General features: G+C 31.4%; 1 protein-coding gene across 2 annotated transcripts; it reads right to left on the bottom strand.

The window, feature by feature from the left end:
- Positions 1-1,554: 1,554 nt before the first annotated feature.
- On the bottom strand, positions 1,555-20,144 carry LOC143235212 (thymidine kinase, cytosolic-like). 2 transcript variants are annotated; one of them, XM_076473158.1, is made up of 7 exons: positions 19,842-20,144; positions 15,980-16,011; positions 10,682-10,795; positions 9,649-9,742; positions 8,389-8,478; positions 6,409-6,528; positions 1,555-3,909 (listed from the first exon to the last, which is right to left on the bottom strand). In XM_076473158.1, the coding sequence occupies exons 1-7, from the start codon at positions 19,911-19,913 to the stop codon at positions 3,763-3,765; spliced, it is 669 nt and encodes a 222-aa protein (XP_076329273.1). In that variant the 5' UTR covers positions 19,914-20,144; the 3' UTR covers positions 1,555-3,762. The 2 variants fall into 2 exon arrangements, with proteins under 2 accessions (XP_076329273.1, XP_076329274.1); XM_076473159.1 differs by lacking the exon at positions 6,409-6,528.
- Between the last annotated feature and the right edge of the window lie 118 nt (positions 20,145-20,262).

Below are 20,262 nucleotides of genomic sequence, written 5' to 3'. Positions count from 1 at the left end.
AACCTCCTTCGGTCATCGTCAGGTTCACAAAGAAAGAGGTAACTGACCAGAAGCTGACCACATGTTTGAAAGGGGTTGTGTAACTGAGTGTTGGAATGTAGAGGGCAGTGTTAGATGTTTGAATATAATTTTATTTAATATAGGTATAAAGGCATTCCTTTATATTGGTTTATTTTGGGTTTAAGTTGTTGTATAAGTAAGGCTTCTTTAATTTTGCATTTGTTTATGTTTGTTTCTTTATTTAGTATTTGAGTGTTTTCTATGGTTATGTTGTGTTTATTTGACTTGCAGTGTTCGAAAACGCGTGAAGGTGACTTTTTATGTTCTTTGAATCTGGTTTCCATTTTTCTACTTGTTTCTCCATTGTAAAAGTCATGGCAGTTATCACATTGTATTTTATAAATAATGTTGGTGTGGTGTTTGCCAGTGTAGTTTTTACACAGTATAGACCTCAGTTTTGTGTCTGGTTTTTGAATAAATTTAGTATTAACTCAACATACTAAGAAACCAAATAAACACAGCCATAAAACTATGCACACCAGATAAAATTAACGATGAATTAGACAAAATAAAACAATACTTCATCAACATCAATAAGTTTCCTCCACAAACCGTAGAAAACATTATACGCACACACCTAGACAGAAAGCAAAATCAACCAACAAAAGTAAATATATCTCACAAATCAAAAACTCACGAAACCATATACTGCTGTATACCATATATTCCTGACATCAGCAGACAAATAACCAACATTTGGCAAAAACTAGTAACAAAATATGACATTCCAGTTAATACCAAATTTATTCAAAAACCAGGCACAAAACTGAGGTCTATACTGTGTAAAAACTACACTGACATTAGTTATAAAATACAATGTGATAACTGCCACGACTTCTATATTGGAGAAACAAGTAGAAAAATGGAAACCAGATTCAAAGAACATAAAAAGTCACCTTCACACGTTTTCAAACACTGCAAATCAAATAAACACAACATAACCATAGAAAACATCCAAATACTAAATAAAGAAACAAACATAAACAAACGCAAAATTAAAGAAGCCTTACTTATACGACAACTTAAACCCAAAATAAACCAATATAAAGGAACGCCTTTATACCTATATTAATATAATAATATAAATAAAATTATATATTCAAACATCTAACACTGCCCTCTACGTTCCGACACTCAGTTGCACAACCCCTTTCAAACATGTAGTCAGCTTCCGGTCAGTTACCTCTTTCTTTGTGAACCTGACTATGACCGAAGAAGGTCGAAACGTTGTTCGCTCCTCTACGTAAAATATTTTCTCAACCCAAATGAGCTGTTTTTGCATATATATTAAAGCATAAACTAGCCAGACAAGTACATGTAAGTCCTAAGGATATGCAAAATCCTGGAAGAATGCTATTATAATCAATTTTTAATCCACTTAAACAAATAATTTGAGCACTGCAACATCAAGAGGTTCCTGGACTTAGTATTAGTAACTATGTAGAAAAACAAGTGTAGTGATTTGCTACAAGCCAAATGAAAGATAACACTCAGTAGGAGGATGACAAACCTTTAATGAGAAGAATATCATACATAAGAAATAGCAAGATTTACTGATGTCAAAGTAAAAAGTTAAACTGATTAAATAAAAATGTATTATGACTGAAATAAAATTTTTTCTATGACTGAACTAGGTCTGATGGTTTAAAAGTCAAGAATTACACACATTAGTTGGAAAACTAGTTCTAATGAAGAACTAAAAAAGGACATTGGTAAGATCTAAACTCTAAGATAGAAAAAACAGCTCTTAGAATCTACATTCTTCTTGTTGCTGACTAATCACAAAATTGGATCACAAGAATATGTGCTGTAAATGAACCTCACACAGGTAGATGTTTGATTAATTACAACCACTCAATGAAACACCAGATGATGTTCTTGATCATCTCAAGCCATAGAAAGTAACACTTAGACCAGGCTCACTTGATCAAAATATGACTACAAGAGGGTCAAGATATATATAACCCCTACACCAAAAACTTACTTATTGTACATATATGTAATTATTAGCAATTACATTAGACTGACAAAATGATTAAATACTTGCACCTGCAAGAAAATAAGTGTTTTTGACATGACAAGTATTTTGAGCTGCTGTTTATACAGTACGTTGTTACTTAACACTACAACTGTTTCCTTTACTTATCAGAGTGACCTGGCATGGCCAGGTGGTTAGTGTGCTCAACTTGCAAGCTGAGGGTCACAGGTTCAAATCCCTGTCACACCAAAACATGCTCACCCTTTCAGCTGTGGGGATATTATAATGTGACAGTCAATCCCACTATTTCTTGGTAAAAGAATAGCCCAAGAGGTGGCGGTGGGTGGCAATGGCTAGCTAGCCTCAACTAGTCTTACACTGCTAAATTAGGGATGGCTAGCACAGATAGCCCCCATGTAGCTTTGCCCAAAATTGAAAAGCAAACAAACTTATCAGAGCTTCTTAACAATGGTTTTAAATAAAGTTTTGCATGTCATTTTGTCTCTTCCCCACTTTTCAACAAAGTTAGGCATTAAGTTAACAGATGATGCATCTTTTTCTCTTGGATTTTGTTTATTTTAGATATTAGTATAAAGATACACATGGACTATATGTGTAAGTCATCCCTAATCTTGAACTAGATTAGAAGGAAGGCAGCTAGTCAACAGCAAACATCATCAACTCTTTAGCTACTCTAATTGAAAAGTGGGATTTGAACATCCTTCTTGAAGTGTATCCATGAACCCAAAGTACAGAGTGCAAGTCTGTGGAAATGGAATACAAAACCATAGAGCTTCAGATTCATATTCTAGTTAACAAACCTGTAAGTCTTTATTCTGTTAGTGACACTCTTGATTATCCGACGTATTATGAACCATGAAATATAATACTGAAACTATGTGATGTATATTGGATCATCAAACACTGGAGAAGAAGCTATATAAAATATACTGGATTGCTAAACACTGGAGATGAAACTAACTGATATATCTAAGATAATCAAAAACTGTAGTAGAAGCTATCTGATGTACACTTGATTATTGAACAGTAGAGGAAAAGCTGTACGAAGTAACTAGATCACCAAACAATAGAGTAAAAAATATCTAATGTATACTGGATTATTAAACAGTAGAGAAGAAGCTATTTGTTGAAGTATTTTAGATTACTAAACACCAGATGTGAAGTTGCAGGATTATCTTATCCCAGATTATTGAACACTGAAAGAAAAGTAATTGATGTAACTTGTATTACTAAACATTAGAAATTATTTGATATAAACTTATCAAACATCATGGCACGGTCACCAGGATTATCAAACACCAGGGGAAATACTCTATAATAATCTAGATTATTAAAAATCAGAGGAAAAATTATGAAATGTATCTTGGGTTATCAAACACACTCTGAGGAATTCTGTAATATATCCTGGATTATATATAAGAAACATTGGAAGCAAAACTGTTGCATAATGAATTACCAAAGATTGGAACAGAAGCTACATAATGCATACCAACATACCAAACACTGTGGGAAAAGTACATGCCATATCCTAGATTATCAGACATCAAGAAAAGGCTATATTATGTTATCTTGGATTATCAAACACTGGAAAATTGAATAATTTATTTGGAAGGTATTCCAATAAAAAGTTGCAATAATGATTTGTTTACAACTTGATTTTTTAGGGTTATTATTCTTCAACCAAGATTTTATTGACACCATTATTAGTTCATGTTCAGCTGATGAACTACAACAGATTTCTCTTTTTCCACTAAATGAAGCAACTGTGTTGAGTCTTTCACAGGTGAAATTCTAAAATAACATGTACGGCAAACAGACTTGTACTTTTCTGGCCCACCAATAATTTCAACCTGGAAAAATAATTCTATATTTACTTAAATTACTGGAGATGATAAAGATATCTTGAAAATTTAACATCATATTGACTTTCATAAATTGTTTTAGTAATAGTATAGAATATAATTATGCAAAAAAAAACAGGGTAGAATGAGTGCAAATTGTGTTTAAAAAGCATTAATGTTCATTTTGACCTTCAAAAGCTAATCAGTCTAGAGCTTTGTATGTGTTACCTGTTACACACATTTGATCAAAATCCATCCATCCAGTCTTGAGATACCCTGTCCAGAGGAGTGAGACTGATAAAGGTTCAGAAACAAACTACTATCTGTGGTACAGGCTGTGGTTGACAACAATAGGAGTATTCCTGCACTCATACAACTACCACAAATTACCTGCATCCATACTACCTCCTCTATCTGAACTTGAAAAGCTTCACCTCTCTGCACAGCAATAAGTGTTTATGCTAGATCTAAGTCCTATAACCTTATGATTACTAGTGTACTCTTAAATTCCTTTCTGCACGTCGCAAAGTGTTACTGAGTTACATTCAAATTTAATTAAAGCATTTCACTATCATTAAAATTTAATAATCAAATATGTTGTAATTCAAAGTTTTATATTATATATACATATGGTATTATTCCACCAAAATAGACAATTAAAATTTCAGTTTCTTGTAACCTGATGTACAAGTAGTTGAAATCTCAGATTTGATTGCTCTGTTCAGGTTTGCCACAGTACTTCTATAACAGTCTAGATAAGCTTTTACAAGCTGTTTCACTTTTTTTTCACTTTATACATATTAGTTTGATAAATGGTCAAACTGAACTTAGGTTTTATTTTATATTGTATTTAACTATAAATTATTTGTTTTTTAAAATTGAAACTTAAAAGATTTAATGATTTTTCTTTTAAAGTTTACTTGTCAATGCCTCACTCATGAATGTTTATAAAAAAAAGGCATGTACATACCATTTTGTCTAAAGCTAATGCATCTCTAAAAACCATGTTAAAACCAGGTGGCATTTCAACATAAAAAATAAAGCCAAAGAATTGGAAAGGAAAATAAAACACTATAAATAAACTATAAGTGACAAGGTAAAAATGTGAAATTATGTATTCCACTAAAAGATATTTTAAGAATATTCAACAAAGAGTTAAAAGAATATACATTTCCATTTCTTAATTTTAAACATTTAATTGCATTATATGTTCATAATAATAGCTAGTTAGCAATATGCTAAATAAACTATAACATTTATCTCTAAAAACTTTTGATATTCATTTAAGAGGTTCTAGAGATTATGCAAATGAAATGTGAAAACCTTTTGATAATAAATATTATTTTTATAATCAAAATGAATATCATCTTACAGATGAATTATTCATAGACTGAGTTAAAATTACTATATTAAATAAAAAGTTTAATTTTTTTAAAAATGAAACTACATACTTGTCAAATTATACAACTTCACCAACTAGTTTTATTTTTGTTTAATGCCCATAGCCAATAGTCATAAGGTTAATTACTCTTTCTGGAACTCATGAAGTGCTAATGTGGCATCATTTACCATATGACTTAACATTAATAAGGTCGAAATGATTTCATTAACCACTTTGTATTGCACAATCTACCCTAGTAGTGAACTTTCTACCATACAAGTAGTGTTAACAGTGTTATTGTGAAGACTACAACTGCTCAGTTTTTATTCTTCACCATATCTGCATTTAGGAGTTGTGCATGTGCAACTAACATACACATTTATAAGCCCTACTCTGTCCTGCAGCTGCAATTATACCATGATGACTTCACCACCACTTGCATAAATATCTAACAAGCATTCAGCTTTTTTGTGGATAAGCAAGTACTTAGGCTTCTACTAAAGTATGCTTCAGGGACTGGAATGCGTGAGCTAATAATGTTGAAGTTTATCACAAATTGTCAGTGGTAACACATAACACCAAGGTAATTATGAACTTTTCACTTTACTTTAAAGTCTGCCGAAATACCATTTTGAGGTTCTCAGACATAAACTTGAACTGTTTGTTTCCTTAAGATACAATGTAACATTAGCATGGTTTGAACCAGAATATACTTGGATTCCATTAGTTTCTGAATGTGTAGCAGCAGAATTTAATGCTTGTTCTTGACTTACTGGTCTAAACCTATAACCTTGCCACATGTCGAGGTAACAGGTAATTTACTTTACAGTGAACCAACTTCCAAAATAAAAAAAAAAGAAAATGCTTTCCTTCTCTCTCCAGAACTATGTAGAGGCATCAGCAGTATCTGCTACAGCATTTAAACCATGGGAAGATTTACTTTAAAACAAAGACATAAAACACATGGTACCCTTTTATACTAGAAATGTATAATTAGATAATGTTACATAGTATTGTTTGGTCTTTTAAACTCATTGTTAAATAAAAGATTTTCTCTGTTTTACACATCAGTATACATGTGGTATCTCTTTAAGAAGTTTTTATTTTTAACAAGCATATCAAACTACCTGTTTTTCTGAGCTTTTTCTCTTGGTATAAGAAGCTTCTTCAAAACAATTCATACAAACTGCTGTGAGTTTAATTACACTTTCAGCTAATGGAACCAAAAAGAGAATGTTACCAAAACCCTACACAAATGCAAAAAAAGAAACACTTTAGAATTTTCTGCTTGATGCATATCATTACTAAAATATAAGAATAAGCTTCTAAAGTAAATGTTGCCAAATAACCTAACTTGAGCTTTTAAAATTAATTCAATCAGAAAGCATTAAAAGTTAAAAGAAAGTCCTTTCACTGTTGCTGTCAAAATAAAAAATATATAATGGAATGTTCTCTAAAATAAATAATAATATGTCACAACTAAATCTTCTAAAAACTGTCAAACCCACTACATAAATAACTTTAAACATTTGAAAACTAAAATCATAAACATTAACTTCTCTTCTATCTGTATTTTACCATTCATTTAAAGGAAATGAGGTTAGAAATGAGAAAGTAATTACACTGTAGCACCTACATGATGGCAGATTTAAAACATTTTTCAAAACAACTAACTTATCATACATAACACTAACAAGGACAGAAAAGTTTCCTACAACAACTCACTGGGAGATGCAAGAAGAAAAGGTTGAAAAGGTCTTAACAATATTGCATCTAACAAACACCTCCTACAATAATGGTGTTAATCAAAGAATCCAAACAGTACCAACACAACTTTTTAGCACTTACAATAACATACTGATATCTTAAAAACAGAAAGTTTAGAAGAACATGTCATAATATCCAAAAAAGGTAAGACATCAAGAATATAACCAACTTGTTTGCACTAACTAGAAGTAATTAAAAAGATTATTATATACAGAGCACCTTACAAGTTCTAACTGAAACACAAGCTAGAGATGTCAGCATTTTATTTGTATATACAAAGAAAGAACATTATTTTAAATTTCACAGAAACTATAAAGGCTGTATATGCTAGTCATTTTAAAGTGCTAGACTAGAGGGAAGACTGCTAGTCAAGACCACCCACTACCAATATTTGGGCTACTCCATAACAATGAATAATGGGATTGACCATCAAATTATACCACTTCCATGGCAGAAGGGGTGCATTTGTTTAAAACACCCACAGATTGCAAGTCAAATACTAACCACCAGGTCATGCTATGCCTGCACAAGAAATGGGATTTAGAAAGGTTCTTACTATATATCTAAAAGCAACATAATAACATTTACATGAAGGAATGACTACAAGATCTTCTAATAATATCAGTTTTTAGAAGATACAAGTATAGAAGATTAACATTTGAGGATGAAAGAAGAAAATGATTTTACAAAATTAAAAATTTATTAGACAGGAAATAGAAATAAAATGCCCAATATATGAGAATTGTATTTTCAAGCACTGAAGACAACAGGGTCTCTAGAAACTAGTTACTTGTAAGCAGTAATAAGAAAAGCATTAAAAAGAACCATCACAATAGTATCTTCTTATAATTCTTATACACAATATCTTTATCATTTGATCATATTTCCTGTATCAAAATTTAATCATTCTTACATTCTGTACCATTTTTCAAATTATGGTACAGTATGCCTGTTCAGCTGGCATTTAAACTATTCTCAAACTATAGTCAATTCAACAAACAATATACAACTAAAAACTGTATTTCTTTGGTTTTAAATGCAAGTAAATTTTGCAAATTCACATATATATGGTATATATTCAAGTTATTACACATTATTTTACAAAATGTCTATGAAGAAATTAAAACAGTACATATAATATGATTGTTTTCTGGAAAATATAGGCAGATCTTTCACACAATTCTTTGTTCAACCAGCACTTCAGTTGCACAAAAAATCCATTACTTTTATATCATTATAATAACCAATAATCAAACCTAAAACAATTTTTTCTTTCTTAATAAGATATTTTAAAGCAATAAAAAACCATTTTAATAATCAGTAAAGATGTATATGCTCACCTGTCTTTGATATGTTCCATCTAAGGCAGCAACAATGACTATTTTTCCATTATTTGCCATATCCTCAGCAAACTCCACTATATCTGAAAACTTGAATACAATTTTTAATAATAATAATAAATTTTGTCAGACGTCAACCTCATGACTTAATCCACTTTTTGATCAGAAACTATGAGCTAGACTTAAGAATCATTTTATTGAAAATTAAAGAATTAAAAATGCAATACAGAAAATGCTTTTAACAAAAAGCAATTTCATATATACTAGAAGAAACTCTACCCTACATGTAGCTGTTTGTGCTAGTAACTATTAACTGTAGTATTCATACCTCACTGAAAAACATTTAAAAAAATTGAGAAGTTTCTAAAAACAGTTTTTCTTCTGGTAAGTACTACATAGAATAAGTTTGGATTGTGCTCTTTAGAAATACATAACTCATTGCATTAAAATTATGCAATGTACAGACCTTAAATTTTTCATAGATTTTACTAAAATAAACTAAGGTTTTTGTATATCAAAAGTGGTACCCATTACTGAAGAAATACCAGTTGTTTTTTTTAAGAACTCCAATTGCTTAGTACTTTGTTTAAAAATTACATCAATAAAGATATATTCAAACCCTCACACGCAGTCCTAATGAAATGCATATTCTTCTTTTGAGGAAAATACTTTCTTTCAAAATTGTGTTCTATTACAAATAAATGGTTGTTGCACATACCACTCATTTTTCTAATAGTTTGAATCTTGAACACCCAAAGTGTGAAATTTTATATATATATATATATATTGTGGTACCTTTCAATAGATGGTGCAAGAGTTTTGGTTAGATACATAGATACTGACATGTTCATTATAGTAAGAAGATATCTAATGCTGAAAAAATAAAAGTTCCATAGAAATTGTCAGTCTCTGATTTTTATCTATACAGTCAAAGAAAAATGATAGTTTCTTTCCTACTGAAACTTTAAAACCTAACTTACTTCTTTAATTCCCCCAAAATCTAAACAGTATTCAGATTACACAATATTTAAGTTCAAACTTAGTAGTTTTAAGGTAATTTATAATAATGCATTTATATATGGAATAGTTTCATTTGTCATACTACACTTCTATACTTACTTTGTTTATTAACTTATTATTCATATTCAGTAGAAAACTAGTTTTAAAATGAAACATCAATAGTGCAATTTATTAAAGACGACAAAAACAAATTATACATGTTCAAAGTTAGAGAGAAGACAAGAAATAAATCACACTTACAAACTGGCCTTCATCAATGCCAATCACACTATACTTCTCACTTTCATCTTTAAGACATCCAAGTTCAGTAGCTTGGATTGCTGGTAAAGTCTGACTGGAGACATTAGTTCAATATAAACAGATGTAAAAAATAACAATGAAATGTGATTAAACATTTAATTTTAACAGAAAAATGTAAGCATTAACTTTATTATTGTAGAAACAAATGCTTCCTTTAAAAGGGCATCTACTGAGAAAACAAAACATCTAAACTTCTTGCATTCTAGTCTCTATATATGTACACTAGATTAATAACAGCATAAGTGATATTAAGAGAATCATGAGTTGGAGTAAAGTTTATATTAACTTACTATTTATATTATACACTGTTCTGCACATAACAATCTGGTTTAACAATAACAATGATTAATATGAAAGATTTGCAGTTATAAAACTCTTAAAGCACCAATGAAATCACACACGTATTTTACATACATATGTACACCAAATTTATAATAGTATAAATAGTATTGAGAGAGTAACAAGTTTATATTAACTTAATTTTTACAGTAGACCTATTTTATTTAGTTTAAAATTTAAGTTGTTATTATAAGCAGCAATTCTTCATGAAACTTACATTCCATTTTCATAAGCTATAAGAAGTAACTTAAATTGATAATATTACTGACATTACCATTAAAATACCTAACACAGGTGCTAACCATACACTAAATGATATGGAGTCAAGATGATTTGAATTTCTATTTAATGCACTTATATATAACATTCTACAGACTAGGCCATTAGTCAGTTCTCAGCATCAAACATTGACCAGTTATTCACCATCCATTATTTACAGACTTTCTGTGCTATTATTCACTACGAGAAACATGAGCTACTTCTGTTGCTGTCATTAAGATCACTAGATGGCATCAATATTCAATTGATCAACAGTTAATAACAGAGGTTGTATATTCTATAAGTATTTTTCAAGTGAAAAGACCTCTACTTTTCTTTATACAAAACCATTTCCATTAGCAAATAACCTACTTACTGATCATGGGTAGAAAGCTGTTCAGTACTATAACGTGTGTCATTTGCATATTTTATTATCAGACAAGAATGGTTGGCTACTTCATACCTCTTCAACCGTCTGATAAGTTCTGTCCTAAACAATGAAATAAAACAGTTTTTCCCTCTTTGTTCTCAAATTCATAAAGAACATAACTATCTGATTAAATATCTAAAGCACAGATCAAAACAATGTGTACATTACTATGTGGTACTGCAGAGTAAACTATGGACACAATGTATTATATAATAAAACAATATTTCTAACACAAACAGAATCAAAGTGCAAAGGCAAGCAAATTTTATGGGATTTTTACTGAAGCCTTCAAAGTTCAAATGTTAATATACAGTAATTGTGAAGAGAAAAGCTACATCATCTTGTGTCAGATTGAGAAAACGTGGCATTATATATGAGAAACAACTATGTCATTTATCTCAGGATGCCCACACGATTGATAGTCACACTTGAGTTACAAGTGGGAAAAAAAAAATCAGTATTGGTTTCTATACAGTATGCCCTGTGTTACAAAAACTTTCTTGTGACAAATCACATATGACACATAATTGAATAGCCTAGTTCTATGAACAACCTTGATGAAAGGTATTTTGCAGCTCCCTTGACCAACTTTCTATATTAAAGAAATTTGCAAAATGCTTAAAAATTTTGAAAAATTTATACAATTATTAAGAAAATATATACTAGTCTTAAAATATCACAAGCAAGTTAAATGTTAATGTTTTTCTTCCCATATTTCTCTTAATTTGTCCACTGTGACTCAAAATAAGAGGGATGTGGGAAAAAACATTTGCAGTTAACTTGTTTTTATAAAAATTTCTAGGCCTATTGGGTTTCCAATTTCTTCAAATTTAAAAAGAAAGGTGTTTTAAGCTTAAAGTTCATCTTCCCTCGAATGTCATGAAAATGATATTGATGTAGGTAATCAAGGATTGTGGGATACTGTACTACAATCCTGATATGGCAACAGAAAACATGTTTAAAATTAGGTTTTTTCTATCTTTGTCTGCAGAAGAAGTATTTTCTATCCATCACAGCTACCAGAGAAAATCAGTTCCAATAACGAAATTCATTTAAGTCAGCATTTTCCAACACTGCCATTAGCCTTGTGGCTCCCACCTAAACTTACATATTTACAGGCCATATGTAGCCAGCCAACTCCAGTCCAAAACCAAACAACACTGGGTATGTTTCACCCAGTCCATGATAGGAGGAGTGATCCTACCAACTATGTGTGTGGGCTTATATTAGCTGGTTCTGTAGCAATCCAACACTAGACTGCCTAAGAACTGACATCCAGGTAGGAGTTGGAAGAGGGAAAGTTAACTGGAGGGGTGAGCTGCATTTGGCAGATACATCTAGTCCAAAACTTGGTGGTGTCAGGACTTTTAAATCAGTTACATGATGTAAGGAAGGCACATACAAATCAACACCAACACCCTACTCTCTAATGACTTAAATTGGTCAAACTCAAGAGGAAGTTTCCATTGTCCACCTTCCCAGAAGCAGGGAATTGGCAAGGACTCCCATACTTCACTGCATAAGGGGGAATGAAGTGAAAAGTCTGAGTGAAAGCAACATCTTAAGAATGTGCAATATGTAACCATAAAACCCCTATTTTGACAGGTCATATTCCAACTGATTCAACAAATACTGGAAGAATGAGCAGCAATCACGACAGTTTTACTCATGATAACGCATGAAGTTGGTACAATTTGGAATGGACCGTGTCTATGAAAAAATACACCACAAGAAAACCTCAAGTGGTCTTGTGGAACACCACATTTCATTAGTGAGTGTTTCAGACTAATAGTGCAGATTTAACTAAAGTATGCTGACAGGCACTGCATACCACTCAACAGGATCCTAAGATGTAAAAATGGGCCTCTGTAAAGATAAGAGATATAGAAAGATAAACATTCAGAGTCAGTAAAGGGTATAAAGAATGAGAATGAAGAGAACATAATGTCCAGAAGAAGAGATGGTCACATGATTAAGGTAATATATGAAAAATGTGCGAAACATAGTTCATATGCTAACATGGTTTATTTCTTCCAACAGACAACAAAAGTAAGCAGCCAGAGAACGAGAGAGAGAGAGAGAGAGATATGATGAATTTGGTGAGAGCATACATGTAAAAGACAAGAATTCCTGTCTGAAGTAGTATAAGCAAAATGGATGAGTTGACAGTGCCAACATATAAGAGTAATGGAAAAGATATCCCAGGTAGAAGAAAAGTACCAAGAGATAAAAAGCCACAAGCAGGAACCACATAAAGGAGAAGCATGGGCCACTTAAAAACAAAGTGTCTGCATGTAACAAAGATGATGATCAGGATCAAAATGAAAACAAAGACAAACAATGGTTGAAAGGGAAATAGGGGTGATTATGCTGTTTTCCTCTTGTACTGAAGACGTCTTAGGAAGAAAAGCATGATTATGATAAAGGAAAATATAGGAGTGATTGTAAAGGATGTGGAAAACATGTTGTATATACTTCTAAAGTAAGATGTCTCATTGCAAAATTGAATAAAAATAGGTTTTAAAGGATGGTATGAACAACAAGAAGCTAAAGATTCAAAGGGAGGTATGGTATGGAGGACATCATTCAGATTCCAATCTGGGAGAATGGCAAGATGCTGCAGGCAAAAGGATTGGGATTCAAAATATTACAGTCCTGAGAAATTTAACTTTGCTCAATGAATTTCATCTTTTTAGTTAGCTTTTTAAGTTGTAAATGTATGTTCCACCCATATTCCTTTAGTTGTGTCCAATGAAAGTGAACATATTGAGTGAATTAAATAAAAAAAAAAATCATGAGAAAATGTAATCTTCTTGATAGCATGCTTTTAACTGAATATAATATCATTTCATTATTTTTATCCCTGTAGATCTAAACTGTATAGAAAGGGCAGGAGAGGAGAATATGCAACTAGAACAGGAAAAAATGAAAAGTAGTGGACAGAACAGTCTTATAACCTGCAATGACAGAAATCAAGAAACTCGAATCATTATCAAGTAGCCAAGTGAAAAATTCAGAAAGTGGAGAACAGTAGGTTTTGAAAGGGAAGAAATCACAACAGAGACCAACAATAGAAAGGTGCCACTTTTGTTGTGGTAAGAAGGAAGAACAAATGAAAAGAGAATGGAAGGAAGGCTACACATGAAGATAGTCCAGAGCATCTAATAACAGGCCAGAGAAAACTCACGTGTGGATACCACTGGATGAATGAGGGGCAAATGAGTCTGAAGGAGGAAGAGGAAAAAGAGAAGAAAGATGGAGAAGACTATCTAGTGGAAACCAGTGAGAATGGAGTGATTACAAAAATCCAACATAGAGTGGTATGAATAAAGAGTGAAGAAGGATAAGAGGGTATATGCCTAAAGGTAAAGTTGGCTCAATCTTGATTAAATGCATACATAGCCAGAGCTAAATGATGCAAAACAGGGAAAGTATATGACCAGCAATAACATGAACATACCATGACTAGTCCCATAAAATGAGATTTAATATCAAAAGTACACAGAATAAGACTGAGTTCCACCTTAACAATTGGTATAAGAAATAATAGTCCAATTCTCAGAATGGGTCATGATGAGATGACTGCAGACCATGTAATGCAAATGATCTATAGCTGGTAGCTTTAAGAAACTGATGTGGAGAGTCATTTCTACAATAGGCCACCAATCTGTGATCTCCCAATAGTCAATAGAACAGTGGATAGCCTCAGAAAGTAGATGGAAGATAATTTAGGACAAAGTTAGGATGAAATGTAGAAGTGAGAATTGGGCAGAGAAAAAAACTAAGGGAAGAAGAAGGATTAGTACCCCATACCTGAATAAGTGATCCAGATTTGTGGAGCCCAAAAAATAAAGGCAGACCAATGATAGGTCAAAGCATGCATGTCTGCCAAAAGATGGGGACAATGCATACTAACACCAATAAGAAAGTAAGAAAGGAACTGATGGACATGGATGAGAATATTAAAGGAATAAGGGAGGGGGAAAAAAGGAGAAAGAGAGAAGCCAGAAAGGAGCAAGGTAGGGAAAGAAAAGAATCATAAAATAAAGAAGAAAGAGACAAAAGGTAACAAACCTGAGACATCCTAACAAGAAAAGAAAAAAGGCTGTCAAAATTATCTTCCACATTAACAAGTTCTCCAGGAAAAGGAAGAGTAGTTCCCAATGAAGGAGAACACAAGGCCACATGTAAGATTCCAACTCTCAATGCACTTAGGTAGAAACCTCCTTGGCAGAAAATATGGTGTCTGATTCCACAGTAGTAGCTTGTCTGATATAATTAGGATCTTGTGAATTCATACTGGAGGCAGTATAGTTACATGAATCTGTGAGTTTATAATGCAAAAAGCACAAAGTTAAAACAACAGTTGTCAATAATTTAAGAATCAGTCACTGTGATAAGGAAAAATATTACATGTACTCACAAGTGCATGCCAAATCAAAAAGTGATGACTGTGTTCTACAGTATAGAGGAAGTTACTTGTGCTAAAAGAATGTATTACAATCCCTATGGAGGAAGGTTGTTGCATACCCATTTGCATGATAAAGTGCAGCTAACCCACATGTATACAGAAGAATATAGGTGTGAACCTTAAGGCTAGTGGAGAGCAAAAATTGAATGTAGAGGGCAACACAAGATAAGAGAAAGTATTCTGTGAGATGAAGTAAAGTATTGTACTGGAACTTTAGTTTCTTTTTTATTAATATACTTTTATTATAAAGATTTTTTTTGCAATGTTAATATATATAGGATCAACCTAAATCCCTTATGCTAGCCAAACCTCATACGATATTATGGACATTACAGTTACAATAAATACTGTTAACATTAAGGGTACTTAATTAATGAAACAACACATTCTAATTTTTGTGCATAGAAATGTAACAAAAAGGTATGTTTAATTAGCTATACTGATTACCAGATTAATTTTTAGTTTCACTCCAGTACATGGCTTATTCTAATTAGATGTTAATATTAATGTATTACAATTAATTATTTGATACAGTCAGTGACAAAAGAAACAACCACTTGTTTAATGTCAACAGATTTATTTTATGCTTTATTCTGCCATTGTGTCTATTTTATGTTTTATGCTTTCCATGTTTATTTTATTCTTTTGCAAACATTTTCTTTCAAACCTACACTGAGACCTTAAAACTTACCTGTTGCTTCAGTTTTACCAGTAAACACCAAAGTGCATTACCCAATGTGTATGAAATCAGCTGTCAAATTAACAATACTTACGTTTTTCCTGAAAACATAGGCCCAAAAATAATCTGAAAAAGAAAAAAACATCCATAAAATATATGAACCTCTAAAAGCACTAAACATAAGAGTACCATGCAAAACAATGAAACAACAACACAATTAAAGTTTAAAACTTGTAACAAAAATAGTTCTCAAGTCTTGTTACAGATATACATATATGGAGAACTAATTCCAACTTATGTCCAGTGGAAAACACTTAGTCATAAAGACCACAAATATATCTTTCACTGCTACACTATTACTTCATGTTGACAGAAATTTTCATTACTCATCTTTCCAGTGCAAACATGGATTCCACAAAAGATGCATGCACCAACAAAGTACACAGAGCAGGTCATCAACTGTCATGTCTATTTCATTCACTTTGTCCTGATGTCATACATCTTCATAGTATAATTTCTCTCTCTATTTCTGAGGAAGTCCATTTATTCATGACTGTTTCATGTTTATAATGTTTTACCATTATCCTCCTCAGGTTTGAAGTGCCTTTTTTGTATTTGCTACTAGTAGATACTTCTTGTGTTAAACAGTTGTCATTTTAGGCCCACTGAATGCTTTGCTAACATGATTGAAACCACCTACTTTTCTGTTTACAACTCCCGTGATAACATTCTCTTCAAAGCCTGAAGGATTACAATCATGTACACAATGGACAACATAAAAAAAAAAGAAAAGAAATAAATCTATCTTTGACTGTTTCAATATTTATCAGTTTTCCTTTAAACTCCTTCAAAGTTACTGTACACATAATAACTGAACTTAACTAATTTCAAAGGCCAACTAGCCTGTTCAAAAAATAAAGTTGTCTAAGCTAAAAAATTACTTTTTCCCTGCTAAAATTTATATGTGTGACCTACTGTTCTCATAATCAAATATGAAAAAGATGGTATATCAATATCATCAATTTCCTTAATAATCTTCAACACATCAACTTGATCCCCTCTAGCTTTCTTTTCTGGAATAAAACAATTTTGGATATCTTAACCTGTCCTTCTGTGATAATCTTTCCATCTTAAATATCATCCTAGTAACTCTACTTTGATTTGAAAAGAATATATACACCTGTTGAGGTGGTTTTATTTCTCTATTAGGGTGGTAAATCTGTGAAAAATACACACCATCTAAAATCATAGTAGCTACAACTCTAAAGTAATCGAAGGAAAAGGTTGATGAATATTTGCTGTATTAAGGCTGTACTTAGTGATTAGTTTTCTGTTGGGTAAGGAAGATTGAGAGTCAGGTTATTCTTGAGGGGTCAAAAGGCTTCTTGATGTCTCAGAATTTATAAAACGAGACAATGAAGCTATAAAATATAATTACTATTTTTTATTAATTCCCACTCATTTATTGCAGTAAATCAAACTAATAATCAGAAAGCACTAATTACACATTCATATATATTACACCCAATGTCATCCCCTTTATATTTATCATCCTATAAATAGGTATTTTACTAAATATAAGATTGTTTTTCTACAGTTACAGAAAAAAAGCCTTTAAATTTACATCTGGTGTCTAAATAGCATAAAATTCAAGTCCAGTCTCTCTAAAAGTGGAATCAGCCCTGAATAATGATTGGGTATGAAACTTGAAGTATAAAAAGTGTTTAAAAATATTTGTTGTAAAATGCTATTTTAAAATATGTGCATATGAATCCCCTCCTGAAATAATGCTATCATTAAATTATATACAACAAACAGCATGTCACTTAGTACTGTGAATTACATTTATGAAGAAGTCTTATGAAAAATATACCAAATACGTTCATAATTAGTTTTGTATATATAATACTGGGAAGAAATATAACTGATGGATTTTCTTTTCCAACATTAACAAGTGTGGGATGTTTATAACTTTTATATCAGTATTATATTATGCCTTTTAGTGTTTTGAGTAGACAGATTAGTCTTGCTGTCATGTAGCTACTCAATCTTCCATTGTTAGATTCATTTAATTTAACTTTTATTGGATACATGGTGTTGCTGGGAGGATTATTTAACATTTTGCTTATAATAATGTCCAATTCTTGAGGGAGTATCAAAAGTATGACAATGCATGAGGAAAGTCACTAGCATTTATGTGTTCCAATAAGGTATAATGTATCATTTCTTTAATGTTACTTTCATTAATGATATTGGTTGATATATATGTTTTTATTTATTTATTATTATACTCCTGTTGTAAAGATTATTTTGCATTGTTAGCTTAGAATATAGATTTAGTACCAACCTAAGTCTCTGATGCTAACCAAACCTCGTGAGCTATTATTGGGATGATGGTCCAAAATATCACTTATAGCAACAGTGCTCAACTATTGAAACAATACATTATTATAATTAAAAACATAAGAACTGTATATTTAAGTAGCTATATTTATTACTGGGCTGATTTTTACTTTTATTATATATTTAGGCAACTGGTTCTGATCAGAAGTTAATATTAATGTAAATTACTAAATTCAAGATACATAGGTTATAATTGGCAGCTAGTGACAGTCAGTGTCTAATTGCAAGCTCTTGGAATGATACATATCTATTACATAATATCATATACATGTAAAAACCACACCAAACTTGATCTAAATTATGATAATTAGATAGTGATGAAATACACAATGATTCTGCACCAAGTCTTGAAAAGGTTTTATAAACGAGACATCCAATATCTATGGGCTTATATATACAAAACTCACACTTTACACAACATAGCAGGGCTTACTGGCATAGCAAAGATATGAGTTCCAAGAATTCAAACTTAATTTTCAACATTTTTTTTATCTTGAGACATATTTTCTTTTTTTGTGAGATGAAATGTTAAATGAATTTTCTTTTCAGAGTAAGATTATGAAGTTATTAATTGTTGTCTATCTTTGTCTGATTTCCATGATCACTGGAGACAGGCATACTACATTTCCTGCTAATCAGGTTAGGTTTGGTCAGATTAAGTTAGCTTAGATTATAAAAGGCTAAATTTGGTTGCTTAATTTAAGTTTGTATCTAGCTCATCTAGTTGCAATTAGAAACGTATAATGTTTCAAAACAGTCAAATTGGAAGTTGCTTTCATGATGGTCAGATAGCTATTTTCATGCAGCTATTGTTTGAAAAGACTATACACAGGATGACTATTTGTTTTCATGATTATATATACTCTACTGAGTCCTGTGAGCAGTGAAGTACAAGTTTCTACATGATATACTTCATTTACTGATTTAGGTAACTTTCAGGTTGCAATATGTACAATTCCAAAGTTGGCAAGTCTTTAGTCAAAATTATAGACTACCTGAACAATGAAATTATACACAACTCTAATGACAATGAACCCACTTTATGTGGAAAATAAAAGTTTGAAGACTGGTAATTGTAAGTGAAATAAACTTTACTACAAATGTACAATTTTTTTGACTAGCTTTTGACATAATCATGATGACAAAAGCTTGTAAAAACACTGTACATATTCAAACTTAAGTCATTTCCAAACATTACTATATACAACATTTGGCAATATGTGCAATACTCAACAATCCTGCATAAATGATAGTCTCAGCCATTATAATTATTCATAACATCTCGTGAGTTATATGATATGATATGAATAATTATAATGGCTGAGACTATCATTTATCCAGGATTGTTGAGTATTGCACTTATATAATACTATAAAAATAAAACATTAATTATCCATCATTTAGAATTGTGTGTCAAATGAACTGAAATTATTCATAGACTAAATTATGTTTATAATAACTAACTGTAAAGCACTATACTAATAGTAATACTTTAGTTTAGACTAGGACTAAATGTAGGCTTAAACCTACTGACTTTTGTTTTTAATTTTTACCTGAATTTGTCCTCTAGAATTTGAAGAATGCAATCTCCAAGGGTTAACTTCAGGTGCAGAAACTACTAACATTTTCTTTAAAATTAGTCTGAAAATGACTTATTTTACACGAATGTGTTAAAATTGTCAGTTATAATACTGTGCAACGAAATCTTAATTCTATAAGATAGGTTGCAACAGGTTAGAGACGTAAAAGTAACTCCTTTCTCTCTCTCTGGTATTTGGGTATATTTATTTGTATACCCAGGAGGGTCAGATACCTCGTAACTCCTTCTAATCGTTAAAACAAAAACTCAAAAAGTGCGCCAAATCCGGTTACTAGCAAATTGTGAAAGAGCTATTGATGCTTATTAAGAGTTGTTACGTTATTAGTATCAATTGGAAAAAAAATTATTTAGTTACTTATTAAGACTAAATTTAT

This window comes from Tachypleus tridentatus, chromosome 12, assembly GCF_004210375.1.
Source record: "Tachypleus tridentatus isolate NWPU-2018 chromosome 12, ASM421037v1, whole genome shotgun sequence".
Classification (NCBI taxonomy): Eukaryota; Metazoa; Arthropoda; class Merostomata; order Xiphosura; family Limulidae; genus Tachypleus; species Tachypleus tridentatus.
The sequence above is the reverse complement of the archived record's forward strand: the minus strand, read 5'-3'. Positions and strand labels throughout refer to the sequence as shown.

Excerpts from the sequence above, each read along its gene's own strand:
- LOC143235212 (XM_076473158.1), bottom strand. The coding sequence starts at position 19,913 with ATGTTAGTAGTTTCTGCACCTGAAGTTAACCCTTGGAGATTGCATTCT. Across the intron at positions 8,479-9,648 it reads GCATTGATGAAGGCCAGTTT|TTTTCAGATATAGTGGAGTT; the intron begins GTAAGTGTGATT and ends ATTGTATTCAAG. Across the intron at positions 6,529-8,388 it reads ATGGAACATATCAAAGACAG|GGTTTTGGTAACATTCTCTT; the intron begins GTGAGCATATAC and ends GCATTTGTGTAG.